At 36.6% G+C, this 20,695-nt stretch overlaps 1 protein-coding gene across 1 annotated transcript in view; it reads right to left on the bottom strand.

The window, feature by feature from the left end:
* SYNE1 (spectrin repeat containing nuclear envelope protein 1) overlaps nucleotides 1–20,695 on the bottom strand; it is a 456,348-nt gene that overhangs the window by 329,244 nt on the left and 106,409 nt on the right. Inside the window, exons 5-10 of the mRNA XM_067701747.1 lie at nucleotides 18,212–18,232; nucleotides 17,656–17,748; nucleotides 16,567–16,745; nucleotides 7,207–7,403; nucleotides 4,510–4,619; nucleotides 893–943 (exon numbers count right to left, since the gene is read on the bottom strand). Coding sequence (XP_067557848.1) covers nucleotides 893–943; nucleotides 4,510–4,619; nucleotides 7,207–7,403; nucleotides 16,567–16,745; nucleotides 17,656–17,748; nucleotides 18,212–18,232 — 651 coding nt within the window. The remainder of the gene's footprint in view (nucleotides 1–892; nucleotides 944–4,509; nucleotides 4,620–7,206; nucleotides 7,404–16,566; nucleotides 16,746–17,655; nucleotides 17,749–18,211; nucleotides 18,233–20,695) is intronic.

Raw genomic sequence — 20,695 nt, 5'->3', positions numbered from 1 at the left:
ATATGTAAGTTCAAAAACACTCACAAAAAGCAATGGCTGGAATGGTAGTGGAAACAGGCCTGTGGTTGCTTCTTAACCCAAGGCCATTGGTAACACAGAGGACTGTTCTGGATCAGATTAATTTTGACTGAATTTGAGGAGCTACAGTCACAGTAATACTGGATTACTAGTGTATATTATTTTTATTTTTATTTTTTTTGCGGTACGCGAGCCTCTCACTGCTGCGGCCTCTCCTGTTGCGGAGCACAGGCTCCGGATGCGCAGGCTTAGCGGCCATGGCTCACGGGCCCAGCCACTCCGCGGCATGTAGGATCCTCCCGGACCGGGGCACGAACCCGTGTCCCCTGCATCGGCAGGCAGACTCTCAACCACTGCGCCACCAGGGAAGCCCCACAAATATTTTTTTGAGCACTCAACATGTGCCATGAACTTTACTAAACCATACAACTCAACATTGCACAGAAGAGATGTGATGAAACTCAGGATTACAAACTAATTGAACACTTACCTTTTTCAATTATTTCCTGCTTAATATTTTAAAGTACAAAAATAAATCTTTAACTTTATTTTAATTTTCCAGGTCGCATATAAAGAAATTGTAGTTATTTTAATTTTTCCTTTTATTAGTGCTATTAAGTATTATTAAAAAGAAATTAATGTCATCTTAGAATTAAAGATTAGTGAGGAAGTCCATGGGAGTGGCTTAGACTGTAACTAACATTTAATAACACATATGTCATTTGTTCTACTAGAAAGGAAAAGGATATAACAGAATTAAGGTGTTAAAATAAATGTGTACATAAAGACAAATACATGCAAAAGAATGGCTAACAAGCTACAGAATGCAGAATGTTTGAAAGAGGTCACTAATTCAAGATTACTTAAATCTTACCTTAAGAATTTGGATAGAATTTGCAAAAGATGGGAAACCTGGAAGTATTTCCTAACAATATGAAAAGATAATATATAGAAAAATAATATGAATCATGGAAAAAATTATATAGGAAACAAGAAAAATGGTGAGGCATTTGTCTATAAATAAACAGACAATAATTTTAAGGGTATAATTATTTTAAGATGTTTTAACAACTTTTGAAAGTATCAAAATGTTTGAATCAAACAAGGCAGTGTAGTATTGTAGCATTTGATGTTTTTGTTTTAATTTGTAATAGTCATATGTGGCTATATATATATATGTTATACATATGTCTTGAAGTAGTAAACATTTTGAAAGGAGAACAATGTAAAGAAAAGGTATATGGATTCATATTTTTCTCTATAAATACTGTCATAATACGCATCTCTGTATTCCTATACAATTAAGACTGTGCTGTGCTTCTGAAAGCAGTCAGTAAAATTTGTTTCAGTGGGGGAAGGAATGAGTGAATAAATAACTGAAAGTTTACTAGATGAGAGAGATAAGCCAACATGCCTATTTTATTTATTTACAATTGTGTGCTAATTATCCAAGGACTACCTTTAGGGAAAAAATTCCTTTATCAGTTTTAATGGATGAAGTAAGAAAGGCATAGCAATGTCTATTTCCAATAAGAAAATTCGATTTAACATAGTATCTATGTAATATCTAATTTAAATAAATTCATAAAAAGGATATGAAAATCAAATACACCAAAAAATGAAAGCCTGGTAGACATGTTGATGCCTATATATATATATATATATATTTGTGTGTGTGTGTGTGTATGGTACGTGGGCCTCTCACTGCTGCGGCCTCTACGTTGCGGAGCACAGGCTCCGGACGCGCAGGCTCAGCGGCCATGGCTCATAGGCCCAGCTGCTCCGCGGCATGTGGGATCTTCCCGGACCAGGGCACGAACCCGCGTCGCCTGCATAGGCAGGCAGACTCTCAACCACTGCACCACCAGGGAAGCCCGATGCCAATATTTTTAAAAAATGAATTAAAAGAACCATTTAATAAAACCTGAATAGACAAATAATGAGGATTTCTACGTGATGACACCAACCCTAATATGTAGTGTATAAAATCTTAAAGGTTCATTAGACAGAATTAGATGGCCATTTAGCTGCATTAAACAAACATAAGCCCTATATCATAAAAATTTTTTTAAATCCTTTTTATTGTGCTCAAAATATTCATTTTTAGATGCTCATACCCTACTTTACAAATGCCTCATTAAAAAAAGGGTAAAGCTTATTTTTTAAAAGGAAAATCAGAATTTATCTTCTCGAGAATGAGATTAGTTTCTTAATAATAAAGTTCTTTAGTACAGTATATTAACAAGTTTAAAGCAGGAGTGTGCTTCAAATCTCTGAGGATTTTTGCATTAAATCCTTGCTCATGAGCATTAACGTAAGTATCTCATTTTATTTCTCAGACATTACCAGCCACCGTGTTTACTCATCTGGAGAGATGATTAATGTCAGAGAAATTAAGAGTACAAGTTTAGAAATCGGCTCAGAAGTAAATCCAACTGGGTAACATAAGAACTTGAGATATGACAATCAGGTGGAAAGCTGATATTCTCTGTGCCGTATGAGGTAAGTCTAATACACCTCCTTACAGAGTTTCTTATTCATAGAGCACTGTCCATGCCCAATTATATTCTCAAAACCCAGAAAACCCCAAATGAATCCCAAGCACACAACTCAGTCCACACTGGAATTTGCACTGTCTTCTGCTTTCAGTGGTGCTCCTTAGGAACACTGTTTTTCTAACTATAGAATAAGTCACTCTGGTGATCAACATTTGTGCCTGAAGCCTGGCAAAGAAGAACAACAACAAAAGGTTTCTTGAAACCATAGTTTTGTTTTGTTTTTTTGAAACCATAGTTTTTAAAATAACTAACATAGTTCTATCAAATGCCACCTTAACGTCATCTAAGCGACCTAGGAAACACCAGTTACCGCTGTTTTGCTTAATTCTTTTACGAAGATTTCTATTAGTGCAAAACCTTTTCCTACTTGAAAACTTTGGTGTATGTTCCCCTGACCTTTTCCTTCCTTAGATCCATTTCTAAGACACACAGTACACTTTGTTTTTCTTGTTTCTCTTCATTATAATCTCAAACCTCTCTGAAAACTCTAGTAGAGACCTCAACAGTAAAGACAGAGAGATTGTTTTTAACATGTCTTGAAAATTCCATTTATAATTCTTCCCTAATGTCATTCTGCCTAATAATTAATTTTAAATTCAGTAGTGAATCCTCGTCCCTCTTAAAAAAAAAAAAAAAAAAAAAAAAAACAACCCACAAAAACCCAAAACCAAAACAGCAAAACAAAATCAAAACTAAACAATACTACAGTACTTTTAAAAAATAGGAGAATAATATCCATTGTTGTTCAAAACAGAAGGTAGGCATTCTGCTGGCTGGACTGTAAAATGGGAGATCTTTCTACAGGAGGATTTGAAAAAATCATTTCAGAAGCAGTAAATATCTGTATGCCCTTTAGTCTAGGAATTTCTCTTCTAAGAAAGAACTGTAAAACAATGCTTATTACAAAATTGTTCATAGAAGTATTTTTTTATAATAGCAAAAAATCAGAAATTTTCAACCATTAATATTGGGTAAATAAATTACTGTACGTCTATATGATGTTCTAGAAAGAATGGCATGAGAAGGGTTTTTTGTATGATGTTAACAGAAAACAGAAAATTATAAAATTGTATGTATACTGCAATTCTATCAATATTTTTGTTAAAATATTTTATGTGTCTACACACATGGAACTCACATCAAAGTGTTACTTTTTTTAGAATAGATTCTCTGCAGAAGGTCAAGTACAGGTAATTTTCTTTTTCTTTTTTTCCCAACTTTTGTTTTTGTCTATTTATGACAACAAACATATATCATTTGAGCAATATGAAAAATGTAAATGTTATTTAAACTACTGAGAGGCTGAGAATCTAAACACAGTGAATAATTAGAACTTTCATAAGTTTGCCTTACTTACATATGTTTGCAATGAGTAGCAACTTATAAATCTAAAAGTCAAAATTAGATTTTATCAGACTGAACAGAAGAAGGGAACTCAGGATCTAAATGCATAAATAATATGATGGATATAAAATTAATTCAATCGTCAAATTGCTACAATAAAGTTTCCCGACACTGCTATCTTTACTTTATTCTACTCTACTATTTTATTTCATTTCATTTTATTTGCCATGCCGTGCTGTTTGGGATATCTTGGTCCCCCGACCAGAGACTGAACCTGTGCCCTCGGCAATGAAAGTGTGGAGTCCTAACCACTGCACCACCAGGGAATTCCCTATCTTTCCTAGATTTTAATCCCTCACTATTATATGTTCAGTATTTATTATTAATAATTCTTTCTCTGCTATATCCAACATACAAATCAGAGAAATCTTTCCCTCTAATCTCCTCCCCAGTTGGTGATATCAGTCTTTACTCAGTTGCTCTCATATTAAAATGCATTCCAGTTTAATTTTTTGAAAACAGCATATTAAAAATCCAAGTCACTACCATCGAGTGTATTATCAGCACTCAAACAAAAACAAACACTTACATCATTCTCTTGCCCATCAGTGCCTGTACTGTGAACGTCGGGATAATGTTTCAGAAACTGGGCTACATAGGTCATAATAGACTTCTCATCTGGTTTATCCACATCAACATCTGGAAAAACCAAACCCAAATGTGAATAAATTAAATAGCATTAAAAAGATTTTAATAATACAAACTTTGAAATCTAGAGAATATACCAAAAGACACTGTCCTAAATGCAAAAGAAAAATAGAGTACTATTTAGAGATGGTGACAGGAAAAACCAGTTTAGTCTGGATAATCCATGGGGGAAATTTTACGACTCAGAAAGATGACATATTTTAACAAAGAGCTTTTAGGAAAGTAGTACATGTTTCATTTAAATAATCTCTACACTCATCAGAAATATGAGATATATATAGTTGTTCCTACATTCTGTCTAGTTACTAAAATACAAATGATATGTACATTTCAGAGTTGGGGTAGATGAGTAGTAAAACATACTAACAGATGTGGCACTGAATGACAAGTGACTACGTAGTCTACATACTACATATGGCCAAATATCAATTTATTTTAGAAAAGAGAGAGATGCCTTATGTCCAAGTCCTTATGCAGCTTCTCCATTGTGGAGCCTTCCGTCTAAGTCACTGTACTTTGAACAATCAAGTACTCTTTGAGTGAAACAGAGCCTGAAAAGATCTCAATCACTGTCATTTTAAAGTATATAGATGTTTACCTAATTAAATCAGTAAAAATCAAGCAAAGATATTTATATGAATTTAGTAATTATAGAATCAGGGTAAGACTGGATACATAAAAAGTGTTGAGTGTTTTCAACAAGTCTTAAATATCCCTTTTAAAGGCAATGGAATAAGGGGTTACATTTGGAGATTAGAAATACAATATCTGCACCAATAGAGAAAAAAAAACCAGAACAAACAAAAACCATGAAAATCAAAATATAAAACTGCCCTAATATTTTGTATTGTTTCTTGTGATTTGAAATATAATTTCCAGCGACCATCAATGTAGGATTTAAGAAGTGGTACAACTCTTAAAAAACTTAAAGATAATGTATTCTGGAATTCACGAGATGACTCAGAGGTGATTTTAGAAATGATAAGATCACTGATGTGGAGAATGCATGTGAAGAATAAAACTTTCATGAAGAGTGAAAGTGGAAACATTTAATACATGACTTAATATAGTATATGTTTTTAAATACACATGCAACTAAATCATAAAACAATTGTTATAATAGATACTGGTCTATTTAATCTGTATTCCTAAGAGTTTATATGTTCAAGTTGGCTAAAAACTTTTTTGAAGTGGAAGTTCTCATTAGAAAAATAATCACTTTATATGTGGGATAGCCTTGCATGTGGGTAAACTCAATTTCTGATGATCAAAGAAAATATTAAGATCCTCTGGTCTGGTGGATATGAAAGAACCATTCATATCCTCCTCCTATCCTACTCTAGAAAGAAATTTTAGCTCTGATGCATTCTCTGAAGTGAGCGCTGTGATATTTGTGTGTCTTTCCCCTTGAGCTGAGTAGTGTCCTGGATACTATTGACTTTGTGTGTGTGTGGTGTGTGTGTGTGAAGACACAAGGTGGAAAGTCCATGGCTCCCCTAGTGAGACTGGAGGGGGGGCGGGCACCACAGGTCCCTAAAATGTCAAGGGATCTCCATGCTGGCCGTCGTCTCAGAGGAAGCCAAGCAGGTAGACACTGTTTCAGAGCTAGAAATGTTCATTCTGAAATCTCATCTTTAAAAATAACTTGCGGGACTTCCCTGGTGGTCCAGTGGTAAAGAATCCACCTTCCAATGAAGGGGACGCAGGTTTGATCCCCGGTCGGGGAACTAAGATCCCACATGCCGCAGGGCAACTAAGCCTGCGCCGCAGCTACTGAGCTCGCACGCTCTGAAGCCCTCGCGCCACAACTAGAGAGAAGCCCACGTGCCACAATGAAGACCCGATGCAGCCAAAAAAAACAGATAAAATAAATAAAATATTAAAAAAAAACTTGCTTTCACTGTATTTACATTTTTGCATTCATTAATGGAAATTTCCATAATTACCAAGCCAAATAAGACATTATCTGGGACTTTTGGAAAATTCACTTTGACCCTTTTATTTCAATTTAACAAACAACTAGAAGTTTATCAAAGGCATCAAAATTGCCTTTTGAAGGCTTGACAGAGTTAACTCCATTTCCAGAAAGTCTTAAAATTCACAGCCTCACCAAGAAGTTGCCAAGAAATTCTACTGAAAGATATTAGGTCAATCACTTGGATAGTTTGCCTGACTGACACCTAAATACTGGGTAGTTATCAACATTTCTAAGTTTCTAATGACTAACATTTTAAAGATACGCTCTGAGATTACTAACAATGTTTTACTCTTCCGGATTCTCCTCCTCGCAGTACACTCACTTGTAAAACTTTCATTCCATCCTGAGGTACACTGAGTAAGTACAGTTCCCCTGGCCGGTACCACCCATGTCAAGGGCTGTTAGGAGCAACACAGCTGTATTTTGCTCCCGTGTATAGTGGCAAATATTTTTCCAAAAGAAAACTGGTGCAGGAAGATACTATTCCTTCCCACTTTTCAAAGTTTTCTGACCTCTCGGAAGGCATCTGTAATATCTGGGTTTAAGACATACAACCCTACTGAGTTGAGGGATACAAGAGCCAGCAGTCGCTCAACGTGCCTTCGGGATCTAGGAGTCTCGGGATTCCCAGCTCCGTTTCAGCAATAGTGAAAGCCTCCTCCAGGTTTTCCCGGTTAGATCTTCCTTTCACCTTCTCCAAGTCCACTAGTTCCGGTTGAATAGCATGGATGACTGAATGAAAGGCCACTCCACTTCTCCAACTCCGCCCGAAGTCCTTTACTTCTATTCCGCTCTGCCTTTAAAGAAAATAATGATAATGTCACTTTCGAAGCAGGTAATGCACACTTCCTCAAAGACTCAATCCAATCCTTCTTGGCAGTGGACGATGGGCAGTTAGCTACACCGGTATACTGGTTTTGAGAAAAAATAAGCAAAGCAAAATTTTTAATGGGTACCAAGATAAGGTGTAGAAATTCTGGTTCCATACTTAAAGAGTTTTCTATATTAGAGTTTTCAGTAATTGAAAGACTCAATGGAAAGCACATTTTTAAAGGAACCCAATAGAGAGAAAAAACACCTGACAAAATAAAAAAAGGGAGCATTTTAAAAACACCGAAACTGGTAATAATTCACCATTGTGTATTTTTTTGAAGAAGTCTCTAACACATTTCTAATGAGAATGACAAGCAGCCTGTGTTGTACATGCCCAGATGATAACAGACAGATATAATGTGGCTAAATTATATCAAATGCTGTAGAATGAACAAAATGCAAATGGTTGTGATGATGTCTCTAAATTAGTCACAAAAAACCCTATACTCCACATAAGTACAGACAAGATTAATTTATCCTACCATCAAACTGTTTGAGCAAATTGTTTTTTAAACTCTTTTTTTAGAATTGCCTTGAGGGCAATGTGCTGGCGGCAAATCTTTGCTCTTTCCTGGATTTAATTCAAAGCCAGATATGATCACTAAGAAGTGATGCAAGTTGGTAGCAATATTTTGGTGTTGAAAACAGAAGCGAGGCAAGCTCACAATGAATAATTTTTCTCTACATGTAGCTTATCAACCATAAAGACAGTTTCACAAAGAGTTGCAAAGATGTCTTTGAGCAACATTTTTTGATTAAGTCTAGAGCCTTTAAAGGTGACCAATAAATTAGGTAACATTCAGTAGATAAATATTCTGGTAGTTTCTTTTTATAAAATTAGTCTCATTACAGTTGTTTCTAAATAAAGCAGAAATAATATCACTCAATTCTTCTTTTCTACTATATTCTCAAAATTTCCACAAACTGTAAGAGACAGTGTATCTTACTGATACCGTGATTAATATAAAAAGTTGGTAAATGCCCTTACATTTTCTCTCTGCAAACTTTAAGGTTCACTTTAAATCATGTTCTACCAATGTATACTGAGTTTGCATAAAATATATTGTGCTAAAAATAACATCCTTGGACCTAACCACTGGCTTCTTAAATAAATATTTTAAAAACAATTTTGTAAGATTGCAGCAACATCTCTTAGTTCTTTTAGAGTTTCTGGCTCTGGTGGTACAGATATAATTTTTTCAGACAATGCCTGACACACTGGCAAATGTCCACCCAGGTTAAACAGTATGTTCTTATTATCTATTCATTTGTACATTTGCCGCTGGCTTCATCTTATTTTTCTTCCTATATTTTCCATTTGCCAACAGTTCCCCATTTCAAAATGTTTTTGTATGCACAGTCTCTTTATGCCACCTCACATCATTTTTTTAATTTTATTTTACATTTTTTTATTTTTTTCAATTTTTTATTTTTTTTATACAGCAGGTTCTTATTAGTTATCTATTTTATACATATTAGTGTATTTATATCAAATTACATTTTAACAAATTTAGTTCTGGTTCAAGATGGCGGAGTAGAAGGACGTGCTCTCACTCCCTCTTGCGAGAACACCAGAATCACAACTAACTGCTGAACAATCATCGACAGGAAGACACTGGAACTCACCAAAAAAGATACCCCACATCCAAAGACAAAGGAGAAGTCACAATGAGACGGTAGAGGGGCACAATCACAATAAAATCAAATCCCATAACTGCTGGATGGGTGACTCACAAACTGGAGAACAATTATACCACAGAAGTCCACCCACTGGAGTGAAGGTTCTGAGCCCCATGTCAGGCTTCCCAAGCTGGGGGTCCTGCAATGGGAGGAGGAATTCCCAGAGAATCAGACTTTGAAGGGATTTCAAACAGACTTAGCGGGATTTCATTGCAGGACTTCGAAAGGACTGGGGGAAACAGAGACTCCACTCTTGGAGGGCACACACAGTAGTGTGCGCATCAGGACCCAGGGGAAGGAGCAGTGACCCCAGGGGAGACTGAACCAGACCTACCTGCTAGTGTTGCAGGGCCTACTGCAGAGGTGGGGGGTGGCTCTGTCTCACTGTGAAGACAAGGACACTGGCAGCAGAAATTCTGGGAAGTACTCCTTGGCGTGATCCCTCCCAGAGTCCACCATTAGCCCCACCAAAGAGCCCAGGGAGACTCCAGTGTTGGGTTGCCTCAGTCCAAACAACCAACAGGGAGGGAACCCAGCCTCACCCATCATCAGACAAGAGGATTAAAGTTTTACTGAGCTCTGCCCACCAGAGCAATAGCCAGCTCTACCCACCACCAGTCCGGGCCATCAGGAAACTTGCACAAGCCACTTAGATAGCCTCATCCACCAGAGGGCAGACAGCAGAAGCAAGAAGAACTACAATCCTGTAGCCTGTGGAACAAAAACCACATTCACAGAAAGACAGACAAGATGAAAAGGCAGAGGGCTATGTACCAGATGAAGGAATAAGATAAAACCCCAGAAAAACAACTAAATGAAGTGGAGATAGGCAACCTTCCAGAAAAAGAATTCAGAATAATGATAGTGAAGGTGATCCTGGACCTCGGAAAAAGAATGGAGGCAAAGATCGAGAAGATGCAAGAAATGTTTAATAAAGATCTAGAAGAATTAAAGAAAAAACAAACAGAGATGAACAATACAATAACTGAAATGAAAAATATACTAGAAGGAATCAATAGCAGAATAACTGAGGCAGAAGAAAGGATAAGTGACCTGGAAGACAGAATGGTGGAATTCACTACTGCAGAACAGAATAAAGAAAAAAGAATGAAAAGAAATGAAGACAGCCTAAGAGACCTCTGGGACAACATGAAATGCACCCCTATATTCACATTACAGGGGTCCTAGAAGGAGAAGAGAGAGAGAAAGGACCAGAGAAAATATCTGAAGAGATTAGAGTCAAAAACTTCCCTAACATGGGAAAGGAAATAGCCACCCAACTCCAGGAAGTGCAGAGTCTCATACAGGAGAAACCCAAGGAGAAACACACCAAGACACATAGTAATCAAATTGGCAAAAATTAAAGCCAAAGAAAAACTATTGAAATCAGCAAGGGAAAAACAACAAATAACATACAAGGGAACTCCCATACGGTTTAACAGCTGATTTCTCAGCAGAAACTCTACAAACCAGAAGGGAGTGCCATGATATACTTAAAGTAATGAGAGGGAAGAACGTACAAACAAGATTACTCTACCCAGCAAGGATCTCATTCAGATTCTGTGGAGAAATCAAAAGCTTTCCAGACAAGCAAAAGCTAAGAGAATTCAGCACCACCAAACCAGCTCTACAACAAATGCTAAAAGAACTTCTCTAAGTGGGAAACACAAGAGAAGAAAAGGACCCACAAAACCAAACCCAAAACAATTAACAAAATGGTAATAGGAACATACATATCAATAATTACCTTAAATTTGAATGGATTAAATGCTCCAACCAAAAGACACAGGCTTGCTAAATGGATACAAAAACAAGACCCATATATATGCTGTCTACAAGAGACCCACTTCAGACCTAGGGACACATACAGTCTGAAAGTGAGGGGATGGAAAAAGATACTCCATGCAAATGGAAATCAAAAGAAAGCTGGAGTAGCCATACTCAGGTCAGATAAAATAGACTTTAAAATAAAGAATGTTATAAGACACAAGGAAGGACACTACACAATGATCAAGATATCAATCCAAGAAGAAGATGTAACAATTATAAATATATACGCACCCAACAGACACCGCAGAAATACAAAGCATCCTAAGAGACTACTACAAGCAACTCTATACCAATAAAATGGACAACCTGTAAGAAATGGACGAATTTTTAGAGAGGTATAACCTTCCAAGACTGAACCAGGAAGAAATAGAAAATATGAACAGACCAATCACAAGTAATGAAATTTAAACTGTGATTAAAAATCTTCCAACAAACAGAAGTCCAGGACCAGATGGCTTCACAGGTGAATTTTTTCAAACATTTAAAGAAGAGCTAACACCCATCCTTCTCAAACTCTTCCAAAACATTGCAGAGGAAGGAACACTCCCAAACTCATTCTACGAGGCCACCATCACCCTGATACAAAAACCAGACAAAGATACTACAAAAAAAGAAAATTACAGACCAATATCACTGATGAATATACACGCAAAAATCCTCAACAAAATACTAGCAAACAGAATCCAACAACATATTAAAGGGATCATACACCATGATCAAGTGTGGTTATCAATATACGCAAATCAATCAATGTGATACACCATATTAAATAATTGAAGAGTAAAAACCATACGATCATCTCAATAGATGCAGAGAAAGCTTTTGACAAAATTCAATACCCATTTATGATAAAAACTCTCAGAAAGAGGGCATAGAGGGAACCTACCTCAACATAATAAAGGCCATATACGACAAAGCCACAGCAAACATCATTCTCAATAGTGAAAAACTGAAAGCATTTCCTCTAAGATCAGGAACAAGACAAGGAGGTCCACTCTCACCACTATTATTCCACATAGTATTTGAAGTCCTAGCCACGGCAATCAGAGAAGAAAAAGAAATAAAAGGAATACAAATTGGAAAAGAAGTAAAACTGTCATTGTTTGCAGATGACATGATACTATACATAGAGAATCCTAAAGAGGCCACCAGAAAACTATTAGAGCTAATCGATGAATTTGGTAAAGTTGCAGGATACAAAATTAATGCATAGAAATCTCTTGCATTCCTATACACTAACAATGAAAGGTCAGAAAGAGAAATTAAGTAAACAATCCCATTTAGCATTGCAACAAAATGAATAAAATACCTAGGAATAAACCTACCTATGGAGACAAAAGACCTTTATGCAGAAAACTATAAGACACTGATGAAAGAAATTAAAGATGATACCAACAGATGGAGAGATATGCCATGTTCTTGGATTGGAAGAATCAATATTGTGAAAATGACTATACTACCCAAAGCAATCTACAGATTCAATGCAATCTCTATCAAATTACCAATGGCATTTTTTACATAACTAGAACCAAAAATCTTAAAATTTGTATGGAGACACAAAAGACCCCAAATAGCCAAAGCAGTCTTGAGAACAAAAAACGGAGCTGGAGGAATCAGACTCCCTGACTTCAGACTATACCAAAAAGCTACAGTAAGCAAGACAATATGGTACTGGCACAGAAACAGAAATATAGATCAATGGAACAAGATAGAAAGCCCAGAGATAAACCCACACACCTATGGTCAACTAATCTATGACAAAGGAGGCAAGAACATACAATGGAGAAAAGACAGTCTCTTCAATAAGTGGTGCTGGGAAAACTGGACAGCTACATGTAAAAGAATGAAATTAGAACACTCCCTAACACCATAAACAAAAAGAAACTCAAAATGGATTAGAGACCTATATGTAAGACCAGACACTATAAAACCCTTAGAGGAAAACATAGGAAGAACACTCTTTGACATAAACCACAGCAAGGTCTTTTTTGATCCACCTCCTAGAGTAATGGAAATAAAAACAAAAATAAACAAATTGGAACTAATGAAACTTAAAAGCTTTTGCACAGCAAAGGAAACCATAAATAAGATGAAAAGACAACCCACAGAATGGGAGAAAATATTTGCAAACGAATCAACAGACAAAGGATTAATCTCCAAAATAAACAGCTCATGCAGCTCAATATTAAAAAAACAAAGAACCCAATCCAAAAATGGGCAGAAGACCTAAATAGACTTTTCTCCAAAGAAGACATACAGATGGCCAAGAGGCACATGAAAAGTTGCTCAACATCACTAATTATTAGGGAACTGCAAATCAAAACTACAATGAGGTATCACCTCACACCAGTTAGAATGGGCATCATCAGAAAATCTACAAACAACAAATGCTGGAGAGGGTGTGGAGAAAAGGGAACCTTCTTGCACTGTTGGTGGGAATGTAAATTGTTACAGCCACTATGGAGAACAGTATGGAGGTTCCTTAAAAAACTAAAAATAGAGTTACCATATGATCCAGCAATCCCACTACTGGGCATATACCCAGACAAAACCATAACTCAAAAAGACTCATGTAACACAATGTTTATTGCAGCACTATTTACAATAGCCAGGTCACGGAAGCAACCTAAATGTCCATCGACAGACTAATGGATAAAGAAGATGTGGTACATATATACATTGGAATATTACTCAGCCATAAAAAGGAATGAAACTGGGTCATTTGTAGAGATGTGGGTGGATCTAGAGACCGTCATACAGAGTGAAGTAAGTCAGAAACAGAAAAACAAATATCGTGTATTAATGCATATATGTGGAACCTAGAAAAATGGTACAGATCAACCAGTTTGCAGGGCAGAAATAGAGACACAGATGTAGAAAACCAACGTATGGACAGCAAGGGGGGAAAGCGGCCAGGGGTGGGGGTGGTGATGTGATGAATTGGGAGATTAGGATTGACATGTATACACTGATGTGTGTAAAATGGATGACTAATAAGAACCTGCTGTATAAAAAAAAAAAAAGAAAACTAAAAAAAAAAATTAAGGTGGGTGTAAATAAGTGAACAGCTGATAAATATTCATCATGTATTAGATATTTTCTGATTTTCTTGAATTTTATTGTATATATAAAATGTTTTCCTAAATATTCACCATGTTGGAACAATTAAAAATGGTTTGTTACATGGTCTTCCTCCTTATTTGTTGAATACACACACACACACACACACAGACGCACGCACACACACTTATAATGTTTTGTATTAGATCAAACTAGTAGGTGATATTCCTAAAAAGCTTTAGTCCAAGCCTCTGAACTGTAGATACAATATCAAAGAAAATGTAGATACCTCACTTAAAGAAGTGATACAAACTGAAAGACACTTAGATACATCACTTAAAGAAGCACATCCAATTTACAGGCTAATAAATATTTGCTTCAAGTTATTTTGAATGGGTCTGTATACACATGTCTTCATCTGTTTGGTTATCTTACTGATTTTTGTCCTAAAATACAACTGTTCTTAGTTGAAAAGAAGGTATGCAAATGTCAGACATGCTTTCATTTCTGATGAAATTGGTAAAAAAAAAAGGGGGGGATTAACTATCTTGTGTTACTGAAACAGTTTTTTGATTTACTTATCAAGTATTTTGAAATTTTATATGAAAACTCAATACACTCCGACAATTTGGTGCTCACTGGATGTTTTATCCTTTCTCGCCATCTTCAGTCTTGTGAGATGGATAAACCTTCACACTACGGAGTCTCACAAATTATAATTTTACAGACATGTCATATACTGAACTAGGTACAGATTCTAAAGTTATTTTATCCACGTCAGGTAAGAAATTGCTTGAAAAATAAATACCAGGATAGTGTAAAATAGCTTTTAGAAAAATTATCGACAATGTGGGAGCATGACAGAAGCATGTGTTCATTCCAGACTATTCATGGCAGAAAGCGGTCATCTCCCTAAATCTCTACAATTTATGCAGCTGTTAAATAAATGGATCTCATTGAGGTGTTGATAGGTGGAGAATCCTTGGGTCCACAAATCTGGACATTTATACAGGTAAGGAAAATACAACTTCCACCAATGTTACAAACATACAAGTTGCAGGAATGACGATTATTATTAGACCCCTGCACATCATGTGTGAAACAAAACTTATGCAGGAAAACTCCAACATCATTGAATTTGATTTTATTTCAAGCTATATAATATTAAATGAAAATTTATTTACTTTGTTTAATTAAATGCTGTGTGGAGCAAGAGACAACAGAATGTCACATTGACATTATTACAAATTTTTATCGTGATAGCATCATGATATATGTTGTAGCATGTGGTCACCAGTCCTCTCCTACCCAACATGTTTCTTCTCCCTGCTTGGTTAAGCTGCAAAAGAGATTAGTAATATCCACTGTAGATGGAATGCAAAGAGCATGCCAGCAATGTGGGAAGGGCTTTTAATTTCATCCCTACTAGAGTCCCAAGAGTCACAAAGCTTTGCTTTCAGAAATATTTTTAATTGCAACTTGAATCATAAAAATATACCCCAAATTAGAAAACCATCAACACACTTTACAAGTTAAATAAAACTATACGTTAGTAACACTAATTACATCTTCTCTACGTTTATTTTTTTCTCTCCTTATTTTTGCTCTTCAAACTCTTTAAAAATAGAACTTCCTGTGTGTAGTGCCTCAGTGTTTTATAATGATAAGTACTTGTTTACAACTATTTTCCAGAAGGAGAGGATTAGATGTGGGTTATATCTAGGCATGTGAAACAAAATAGAAAGCGAGTTAATTTTACATGTCATTTAGGAAAATCTTACAAAAACACATCTTCTAGGTGAAGAGATCTTATTACGTACCACATCTGACCACAAAATATTGGTATGATCAACTTGAAACTCTATTGCAATTGCTATGAGAAAGTACTTTTTGAGAGTAGTAATTTTATATCCAGTATCCTCACATATATGTGCACACATGTAAATTTATTATGCTTAGAAGCAAACTCCCAGTCCATATAGCTGGAGCTGACAAAAGAATGTACATTCCAGATAAAAGATAAGATCAAAGAAAACATTAAAAAATAAAATTGCCAGAAAGTGTCAAGGTATAAAAACAAATATGATTATTTCAGAATGTGGATCTCAGTCCACAATATTATTAAATAGAACTCAATAGTCTTACGAAGAGATAATCATGTTTAAACCTCTAATTTATTTGTGTAAAAATTATCTAATAGCAGCAGAAAATCCAAACAATGACCTAAATGGCATTAGTCCTCATGCTAATCAAGTGTAGGGATTAAACAACTTAATTGGGTCCCATCACACAAGTGAAGAAGGATTTAGTTTTATTACGACATTTTTCTAGAGTATCAGGGATGCTTTCTGTTTACATTTTAACTCAAGGGAAGAGTGAAATGAGAGCCGGAGCAGAGCCATTCATTCCTCTGTCTCCATAAATTTTGCAATCACTGGAATGTGCACTCAGTCATAAATTGATACCTCAAATTATTCAAGGGTTTCTAATTTAAACAAACTCCTTCTTGGTACTTACTTGGCGACTGTGTACTGGACCCAGTTTAATAAAGCCTTCTTAGCATTTCCTTGGATCTTGGTGGCCACCTTCCGTTTGCTTGGGGGGCTGGTGGTCTCAGAGCTGACCACGCTGTCCACGGAGGATGTGCTGCTGGACAGAGGCTGCAGCTGCGGTAGGTTGCTGGTCAACTCCTCAATCTGCGTGAGCATCAACAGTCGGCAAAACGTCAGCATTACGTCAGCGTTATCTTTGTTCTTCTCTTCTCAGGTGGTTTAATTTTCCAACTTGATTGATCTTAACACCCTTAACCTCCCAACAATATAAGCTCTTAAAGGGCACGACCAATGTCTTACTCCTGTTTGCACTTCCTTCCACATCTAAAATGGGACCTTGTACACAGTAATGAACACTTGTTAAATACATGCATGAATGAAGAAAACAAAACCTAATGGTTCTCCAGACTCAAAGGATGTACACACCAAGAGTGAGTCCTAATGTAAACTACAAACCTTGAAATGATAGTGATGTGTCAGTAAAGGTTCATTAATTGTAACCAAGGTTCCACTCCCATGGGGGATACTGGTTAAGGGGAGGCTATGCATGTGTGGGTGCAGGAGGTACATGGGAAATTTCTGTACTCTTTGCTCAGTTTTGCTGAGAACCTCAAACTGCTCTAAAAAATAAAGTCCATTTCTTTAAAAAGATGACCTTACGGCTAGAAGAATTATCCCAGAGAGAACAGCAAGTTAATTTCTCCCCTTAATGTCTAATAGGAGCATAGAACCGCTCCCTTCCAGAGGACAAAGAAAAGCTTCCTGAACTCTTTTTACACCAATATTTCATCTCCATCGCGTTCTACCCACTTCTCGGATTGGGTACCTGGCCGAGTTCTTTGGGGAGTTCCATATATAACACCTTAGCGCAGAAAAAGAGGGCATTTTCTGCCAACAAAAAACAATGTACATGTGAAGGTCACATCTCTGCTAACTTGAGGTTCAGCCGCAAAGGTACAGAAAATGAGGGCATTATTCATCATTAAAATGTCCACCACTACCTCCATCTGTGACATTTATATCAACTGAAAAGGGAGCTGAAGAAGTACAATACCTGGAAATACAGAATAATGGTCCACATCAGTCCGAGAACTATCGAGGGTCGGCCATCAGCTATATCAGTGGAGTTAATGTTGACTAATTTAATCTGTTTAAAAAGAAAAACTGTACTAGTAATGTACTAGAAGATTACAGACCATTTAATTACGCAATAAGTAGCACTTGACTAGACGTCAATAACATGTGGTCATGCCTGGGAAGCAGTACACAAGAGGAAGCAGGGTGAGCCATAGAAACATGGTTTCAGTGGAAATTTCAGGGGCATTCATTAGGTGCACACAATAAACACAACTACAGAATGAATTTCAAAAACTGGTTTAAAGTTGAAAAAAATATGACATCATGCGAGGAATTACCAACAAAATGCCAGACAGGAAAAAAAAAAACAGGTTATTCTTTACATTCAGAGGTTGACTGGAATGGAAAAGAAACTGTGAGGGGAAGTTTAAGAAGATGCACTTACTTTGAAATTTGTTACCAAATAGCATGAAACTTATGTTCTCTTTTACCTATAAAAGTCAGCAGTTAAAAATTCTAAAATTTGTACTAACCGGTGATCCTCTGTACATGGACTGACATGAAAAACAAAGGGAGAAGATGATACATATATAAATAGTCCTTCAAAATCCACATTATTTGTTCAAAGGGAATAAAAATGCAGGTGGTAAATTTAGAGCGTGATATGCAGAATACATTTTAAAGATAAAGGAAAGGCAAGAAATAGTTAATTATTAAGAGAAACAGTTAAGAGAGTAGAAAGAGACTGGGGGGATTCAGTTCCCTACTTTGGGGCACTGACAACTAAAAAGCACTCAGAATTAATCTGTCTACAATTGTCCCCAATTATTAATTTCAATGTCTTCCCAACTATGAGGAAGTCCCAGGAACATAGACTTGTATGGTAGGTCTAGCTCAGTCAGCCTCTGCAGAATACAGTTAGCTACTTATCCTCCTCTTCATAATCCCTGGACAAATAAGAAAAAAACTAAGGTACTTCTTAGACTTCTAGCTCAATAATTCTCAGCCAAGGGCTTCCCTGGTGGCGCAGTGGTTGAGAGTCCGCCTGCTGATGCAGGGGACACGGGTTCGTGCCCCGGTCCGGGAAGATCCCACATGCCGCAGAGCGGCTGGGCCCATGAGCCATGGCCGCTGAGCCTGCACGTCTGGAGCCTGTGCTCCGCAACGGGAGAGGCCACAACAGTGAGAGGCTCGCGTACCGCAAAAACAAACAAACAAACAAACAACAAAAAAAATAATTTTCAGCCAAGATTTAATAAGGTGTGATACTAAAATAAAGTTCAGAAGTTTGTAAATAGCTTACTTTTTAAAAAATATCAGAAGCAAAATCATCCCACAATCACCTTACTCTTGAGTAATTGGTTTAAATTTACTAGTTATACAACTGAGAAGTAAAGTAAAAGCTAGCACAAAAGTCATTGTAAATAATTTGAGATATACCCATGGGATTTTATCTCACTGCTGAAGTTCATTCAGCAGGTTCAGAGACAGAAAAAAATTGAGAACTTCCACAGATCACAAGATCATATGTCTACTTCTTTTAAACCTAGCACTGTGTAAGATATAAAATACTTGTTGGTGGAAAATAAAGAGTGTCACATTTCTTTAATCTTTTATGACAGAACCTATTACAATCTTTATAATCATTTTGACGGCTCCATTTTACAATTTCTCCAGAATTTTCTCTATATCCATTTTAGTGTCCATGGACCACAAATTTATAATACATGCTAATAACCACAAGATTAATGCCTTTCATAGAGGACAAATTATTTCTCTTTCCTTATATATCATTCTTTTTTAAAATGCAGTTGAATATATAAGTTGAATTTCCTACCTCAACCCAGCTCCAACTGCACTTTGAAGTTTATACGTTCAGCTTATTACAGAATCTGAAGATCTTTTGCTCAACTTGTGAAGAAAAAACGTTTTTCAAAATTATTTTCTTTCTTAAAAACTTAAAAACCATAATGGGTTTGGGGAGCACAGGTTCTTTGCCTGTTATACCTCCTCTCCCTTGCAAAATCCTATGAAATATACAATAAACTTTTAATAGCCCTAAGATTGTGGGAGGGGCAATAGAGACACATCCAAAGAGACTGAAGAATTCCAGAAACCAGAAAGGATGAATCACATAGATGGACCTCACCTCAGACCTTCTGAGCCAGAAAACAAGGAAGGCGACCTAAGAATCTGTTTTAACAAAACCTCTAGGTTTGGAGAAGTTTGATTTTGTAAGCCAGAGGCCCGAATGGACTGAATTATCTTCAAAATTCACATGTTGAGGCCCTAACCCCCAATGTGACTGCATTTGGAGATAGAACCTTTAAGGAGACAATTAAGGTGAAACAAGGTTGTAAAAGTGAGCCCTAATCCAATAGGACTGGTATCCTTATAAGAAGAGGAAGAAACACCGGAACCCTCACTCTCACTTTCTCTCTCTCTCTCTGCACACACACACAAGAAAGGTCACGTGAAGGCACAGTGCCAAAGCAGCTGTCGGCGAGCCTGGAAAAAAGGAGGAAATCAACCCTGATGACACCTTGATCTTGGACTTTCAGCCTCCAGAACTGTGAGAAAATACATTTCTGTTGTTTAAGCTATCCAGTCTGTGGTATTCTGTTATGGCAGCCATAGCAGACTAATACAAGGCCCACAGACCTTTCCAAAAAAATTTGAATTATTTGGGAAAAATTTCAAAAAAATTTAAATAAAAAATCCAGACTACCAGCTTTTCTTGATACATTGGAAAACCTAATGAACAGATGCATCACCACTTTACGAGCTGTTTTCTACATATATATATAGGTAGCCAAATACCTGCATTAGTTAATAAGTAACTTAAGTAAATTAAATAAATAATAAGATTTCAATAAAAATCCAGACTACCGGCTCTTCGCGTTCAACTGGTAAACCTGGGATCACTGTGCTTGCATTTCATCGAGGTAACACCAGATGGCATTGAGTATTTGCGTCCTTCTTCCAGACAGCACGTGGGACTACTCCGTTTTCCTGCT

Source organism: Pseudorca crassidens, chromosome 13 (assembly GCF_039906515.1).
Source record: "Pseudorca crassidens isolate mPseCra1 chromosome 13, mPseCra1.hap1, whole genome shotgun sequence".
Lineage (NCBI taxonomy): Eukaryota > Metazoa > Chordata > Mammalia > Artiodactyla > Delphinidae > Pseudorca > Pseudorca crassidens.
This window is presented reverse-complemented; position numbering and strand designations above follow the sequence as displayed.